The sequence below is a fragment of the Lupinus angustifolius genome, unplaced genomic scaffold, assembly GCF_001865875.1.
Source record: "Lupinus angustifolius cultivar Tanjil unplaced genomic scaffold, LupAngTanjil_v1.0 Scaffold_2_30, whole genome shotgun sequence".
Taxonomy (NCBI): Eukaryota; Viridiplantae; Streptophyta; class Magnoliopsida; order Fabales; family Fabaceae; genus Lupinus; species Lupinus angustifolius.
In genome coordinates this window covers 8,560-14,978 of record NW_017716440.1, presented here as the reverse complement: position 1 = coordinate 14,978, position 6,419 = coordinate 8,560, and the positions used below count along the sequence as shown (strand labels likewise).

General features: G+C 33.0%; 1 protein-coding gene across 1 annotated transcript; it reads left to right on the top strand.

Annotated features, from left to right (window-relative positions):
- The first annotated feature begins 3,272 nt into the window (after positions 1-3,272).
- Positions 3,273-6,166, top strand: LOC109337138 (protein LOW PSII ACCUMULATION 1, chloroplastic). Its single transcript, XM_019574045.1, has 4 exons — positions 3,273-3,580; positions 4,876-5,448; positions 5,529-5,579; positions 5,838-6,166. Exons 1-4 carry the CDS (start codon positions 3,357-3,359, stop codon positions 5,974-5,976), a joined length of 987 nt encoding a protein of 328 aa, XP_019429590.1. The 5' UTR covers positions 3,273-3,356; the 3' UTR covers positions 5,977-6,166.
- Positions 6,167-6,419: the final 253 nt, after the last annotated feature.

Here is a 6,419-nt window from a genome sequence, read left to right as displayed (position 1 = left end):
TTGTTTCCTTCACACATTGATGATGTTTTTTCATGTTAAAATTTTTGGTGTTATTCATCTACTATTCTCTATTTTCTTAATCTATTTGCCGCTTCTGCAATTGTCCATTTTGCATCACATAGAGGATGAAAATTGATTCTGAATTTCCCAACAAGAACAATACAAAGAACCAACTAGAAAACATGGAAAAGGGAATGAAGATAAAAAATAGCAAAAATAAGAAACCACAAAAGAGATTGAAAAATGAAAGAGGAGAGAAAAATAAAAAAATACAAAAAAAAAAATATCTTAGAATCCACACATGTCTTACCATAAAATATCAATAACTTATATGTGTGGCAAGTTGTATTTCATTTGTCCTGCCACCTAAGTTAGCACACAAATCCTCTTTGTTATTAATTTCATTTAATTAAATTGATATAAATTGTTTTAAATGATATTAATGAAATTAGTGAAATTTAATATGATCATGATTCATGTTATATCTTAATTCAAAGACTCATTTGATGCCCACATGTATTCTACTCGTGGATGTAGATTTGGATTTTTTTTGTCATTCTTAACGATTGTCAAATTTTGAAGACATGAATTATGCTATTAGCATACTCTTTTTATCATGGTCCTATGTTTGCATAAATCAATGAAGTCATTTTTTTAATAAAATTGTCATTGTTTTCCTATTATATTCTTTTTTATTTCCTTCCACTTTATTTCACTATTACTATTTTTTCTCTACAATAATGAGAATAAAACTATAATTGATAAAAAAATAATTAATATTATCTTAAACTTTAAGAATGACAATTATCTAAATAAGAACATTTTTATTGAAAACGACATTTAACTAAAGAATGAAGAGAGTATACAATTAACAAAGAATGTTAGTCCAATTGATAGTATTCTATTCATATTTTATAACAATGTGATGAATAATTCATAAGCACTTTTATAAATGTCATTTGAGTTGTGAGGCCTAATTTGACCTTAATGAACATTAGAAACTCGACTCACCTAAAGTTTGTATCCACAAAAATTGAAATTATAACTTATTTTTATTAAGTTGGATTATAGGCAATGAGGTACAATTCCATTGTGGATCTGAAAATTTTGTTATAATCTTTTTCTTCAATTTGACCTGTTCTGATTTAACCTAATATGACTAGGCATTATGATAGGAAGAGTTTCAGGAGAGAGTAGTGTGTGACTTTTTAAGACCATGAGACCATAATGTCTCCTCCCACCTCTCTACACTAGGCTCTACAAGGAGATTTTTACCCTTGTTGGTTAGAATGATTCATCAGAGCTTATTTTCGATCATACATGGCAATGATGGTAAATATTTCAAATGGACTTTTTATCTAAACTTAGAGTTGATCAAGATCAAGCGACTCATTCCTTACGACTGTAACAAACTTCTTGGCTTGTACATTTGGTTTATTCCTTTTATTTACTTGAGAATTTCGGTTGGGGCAAATCCAAGAAGGATTTCTACTTGGAAGTGTATGATTGAGATGGTCTCTAAAAGGCTTGCATCGTGGAAATGCAAACATATCTCTTTTGGAGGTAGACTCATTCTTCTGAATCCTGTTTTATCTAACGTTCTTACATATATATTGTCTCTTTACAAAGCTCCAAAGAAGGTTTTTGCTAAAATTACTAGTCTTCAATAAACCTTTCTTTGGAGATGTGGTAAAGGAATTGCATGAGTTTCTTCAAAGGATGTTTGTAAACCTAAGGAGCTTGGTAGTTTGGGTGTGATAGATCTGAGTACGTTTAACAATACTTTGCTAGGGAAATGAAAATGGCGGAGATTTAATAACCAAAAGGCATTTTGGGTGAAGGTTTTGAACTCAATGTATGGGGTTGGTAGGTCTTTGTTCAGGTTGGCTAATTTGATGATAACATTTGGAAGAAAGTCAGTTATGGTCTTCATACTCATTTTTGGCTAGACATTTGGGTGGGAAATCAGTGGCTAAAGGACGTATTCCCCATATTATTCTCTGTAGCTCGAGACAAACAAATTTTGGTAGGAGATAGTGATTTCTAGACTGATGATGTTTGATCTTGGGAGATTCCTTGGAGAATGAATCTTTTTTTGGTAGAGAGGAGTCCTTGGTCAGACGTCTATACGACTTGATTCATCACCACAAGTGTAAGAAAGAAATTCGTGACAAATGGAGATGGAGTCTAGATGCATGTGGTTGTTATGTTGTTAAATCCTCTTATTTAACTCAACTGAACCAACTACATTCTCTTAGTAATATTTTAAGCAATGTTGGATTAATTATGTGTCTTTCAATATTTTCTGTTTTGTTTGGAAATTAATTTTAATTAGAAAAAGTTTATTGACTAAGGATGAACTTTCCAAAAGGAATATTGTTATGTGGTTGAGGATATGATTTGTTTGTTACGCAACAATCACATGGAATCGGTTAATCACCTTTTAATTTCATGTGACTTTGTTTCAAATGTTTGGGAATGAGTTTACACTTGACTTCAATTCAAATTTAGGATCCTCCTAATGTTGTTGAGTTCTTTAAGCTTCATGACTTTCTTGAATGCTCTAAATGTGTTAATCTATGGAGAATGATTTGGTTCATTATGGTGTGGTCTACTTGGTCTATGAGGAATGAAGCTATATTTATGGAGAAACAAGTGAATTTTGTTCATTTAATTGGTAGGATTTAGACTAAATCTTGGATTTGGCTCTATTCTTTTGTAAATTTATCTTCCATGACTTTTGTAAACGGATGCATGGATCTGAAGTCCTATATCAACTTAGCTTGTAAAAATATCATTTTTTAATTTTCTCTTGTGTTGGATGGATATCTTTTGTGTTCTTTTTAATACAATTTTTCTTATCGAAAAAACTTTTACAAAGAAAATATTGATATAGTGATTTAAGATTTACTTATAATATGTAACTTTCATAAACCTTTGAGAAGGACATACCCTTATTATAAAAAATATATTACAATATTGCTCCACCATAGAAAAATAAAAAAAAAATAGTTTCTTTTTTCGGTACTATGATGAGTATTATTTTACTGCATCATGAATTAATAGGTGTGTGTATGCCCCTCACAACAAGTACCATTAATCCATTATTAGAAATTAAATCTTTGATCTTTTGATTATTCTAAATCTAGCGTGACTTTACACTATTAGACAAACATATTGTAAAAAACACTTAGATAGATTGCCATTTTGTAATAATTTAAAGAAAATAATAACAATGGAGTATGAGAGGGGTAAGCGTGGCAATAGAAGAATCATCCAAATAGGATGAGTTAGTTGAGTTGCACCTCTGCAGTTGCTAATAGTAAACTGAATCATTGAGTTATAGGAACCGAACCATGGCGTTTGCCTTTGGTTCAATAACTCTTCACTCCAACACTTTCTATCTCACTCTCACAACACCAACACCGATATCTCTCAATCTCTTCCGTACTAATAATGTTATCTTGTTTGGCCGAGGTTTCAGCTATGGACACTCTATGTCTTGTTCACACCAAAGAGGTTCCATTCCCACCATTGTTTGTTCTTCTTCTAATAAACCATCTCCTTCTTCTCAAATCAGGTACTCTTTTTCTCTCCCTCTCTCTCTCTCTTCCAGTTACAATTGGATTAGGAATTATCACATTAGAAACAACCAAGTTGAGATTCCACCTATTGTTGTTTCAGCTATGTAAGTTACCTCAGCTAGTGTGAAAATGTTTGGTTGTTGTGGTTATTATTGCTGCTGATGATGATAAATAGGAATTTGCATGGTGCTCGTGTTATTAAGTGTTCATTGATTGCTAATTTCATAATTAACGCTGAAAATTCTATTAAAAATAACTAATTTGTTGGGGGTCATATAAAGTATATGTCTGTGAATAGAATTATAGAAAGGAAGGAAAAAATGGAGAGAATGAAAATAACTGGTAGGAGTATGAGTATGAGTATGTAGTTTGTCAGTTTTTACATTATTATTACAACACTTCCTTTGAAATTAACCTGATACATGGTGAGGGGAATGGATGATTCAGTATGCGATTAATGACTGAATGCGGTAACTCTGTACCTCTGGGAGAGAACAGAGAAGAGGAAAGGAGGGGGAGCGGAGACGAGAGAAAATCGGAAAATGCACTTGATATTACTTGCCTTCATTCCAACCCTAATACATCATTATATAATGTTCTCACACAATTCTGTAAGCTATTGTGCCAGCTCACCTGAAATATTCTCAATTACAAATCCCTTGAGATATTCTAGTAAAAACCTGCTTACATGTAATCATCTAGATAGAATGGCTTTTTGATAATTCTGATTCACTCTTCCTTTTCCAATTATTGGCCTCAGCAACCATATTCTAAAGTTTGTGCTAGTGCTTACCCATATTTGGTGCATCATCATACCCCCAAGAAAGGGTATCATTGGATTTCCTTAATACCAATTTTTTGTTAATGCTTTATGGTGCTGGAGATTGGTACTTTGACCAATTTATTGGAATGTTGGCTTATTATATTGAAGTACATATTGTATCAGTAAGTTGATTATAATCAAAAAATGTAAAGATGCATGGTTATACATGCCGCTATATGCAAGTAGCATTATCAAATATAGTTTCCATTCAAACTATCTTGCTCTATGAACTTCACTATATACCTTCTGCTTGCCCCAGAAGCTATTTGAACACTAGGTTTTTGGTGGAGCATTTATATGTAACATTGCAAAATGTTACATATTATTTTATTTTCCCTTTTTTCACTTTTGGAAAAACCTAGTTTACTCAAGTTTCTTTTCTTATGGGCACTCCTCTTTATGCAATGCTTCTTTCATCAGGTTCTATATGCCAGTGATGCTTCATCATTAATCGTATTTGTTCTTCAGCTCTACAGCCAAGATAAGGAGTGAAGTTCTCTCTCCGTTTCGGTCAGTTAGGATGTTCTTTTATATTGCTTTTATTGCAAGTGCTGGTCTTGGGGGATTGATAGCAACCACACAACTCATTGGTGCACTGGCTAATTCATCAAGAGCATCCGAAATCCCTGATACTCTGAAGAACCTTGGCATTGACTTCGGAGCAGTATCTTTATTTGCTTTCTTGTACTTTCAAGAGAACAAATCAAAGAATGCACAAGTGGCTCGCCTCTCAAGAGAGGAAAACTTATCAAATCTTAAGCTCCGCGTGGACAAGAAGAGGATCATTCCTGTCAGCTCATTTAGAGGGATTGCTCGTCTTGTAATCTGTGCTGGCCCAGCATCCTATGTCACCGAATCTTTTAAGCTTAGTGAGCCTTTAACTGAAAGTCTTTTGGACAGAGGAGTGCTTGTTGTGCCCTTTGTAACCGATGGAAATTTGCCAACTTTGGAGTTTGAGGAGAGTGAGGAGCTGAAGCCGCCTGGTGCAAGAAGGAAGAGACTCTGGCAGTTGGCTCCGGTTTTCATCTCCGAGTGGTCTGAGTATGTCTATCCGGACAAAATAATTATGCAATTGAATATATTTATCAATTTTTTAAAATTTTGCGCCATATTTTGAATAGGTGGATAGATCAACAAAAGAAGATGGCAGGCGTATCCTCTGAATCTCCAGTGTAAGTATTATCCATGTTAATATTGGCATGTATACATGTACAGATATCTCACTTTTTAGCAAAAGAACATGCACATGAATTCTTCTTTATGCTACTCTTTTAATTCAAAATGTTAAGTTTCAATCAATATGAGGTTATTCCATGCAATGAAGTTATACAATCAATATGGTAAGAGAAAAACTGTAATAGATAATCGTCTCTATTTCGGGATGTCTTGTTATGAACATTGATAGGATTGCTTTTTTCTTCATTGTACAGGTATCTATCTCTCCGGTTGGATGGTCGAGTTCGTGGCAGCGGTGTTGGTTACCCTCCTTGGAATGCTTTGGTTGCACAATTACCACCAGTAAAGGGAATGTGGACTGGTTTACTAGATGGCTTTGATGGTAGAGTTTAGACTGCGTTTTTCTACCAAAACAAAAAGACCAGTTTCTTCATTTCCTTTTTCTGCTTTTGTTTCCCTATAGTGGACATTTTATCAAGTTTTTTATGATTTGGTATTTATATTTTTGCTTTTATCTCCTTACAAATAATGAATTCTATAAGGTAATTTAAGATATCTTAAGCAGGTTGTATATTGATCTCAATTATGTGCAGAAATATATTGAATTTTGGTTTTAGTGTTTATAATTTATTTTTTGGGTTTTAATTTTTATAAACTTTAAAATTTTAGTTTTAGTATAACCCTGGTAATAATGTGGCTAACATATCGTGGTAATCCATGAGCTAACCAATTATATTGTTACCACATTATTGATAAGGATTTAAACCAAAATGATTAATTAAACTATGGACTAAAAGCTAGGAAAAGATTGGGGGACTAAAACCAAAATTGTTTAT

Coding starts and splice junctions, on each gene's coding strand:
- LOC109337138 (XM_019574045.1), top strand. CDS start 3,357: ATGGCGTTTGCCTTTGGTTCAATAACTCTTCACTCCAACACTTTCTAT. Junction 3,581..4,875: donor TCTCCTTCTTCTCAAATCAG/GTACTCTTTTTC, acceptor TTTGTTCTTCAG/CTCTACAGCCAAGATAAGGA. Junction 5,580..5,837: donor GTATCCTCTGAATCTCCAGT/GTAAGTATTATC, acceptor TTCATTGTACAG/GTATCTATCTCTCCGGTTGG.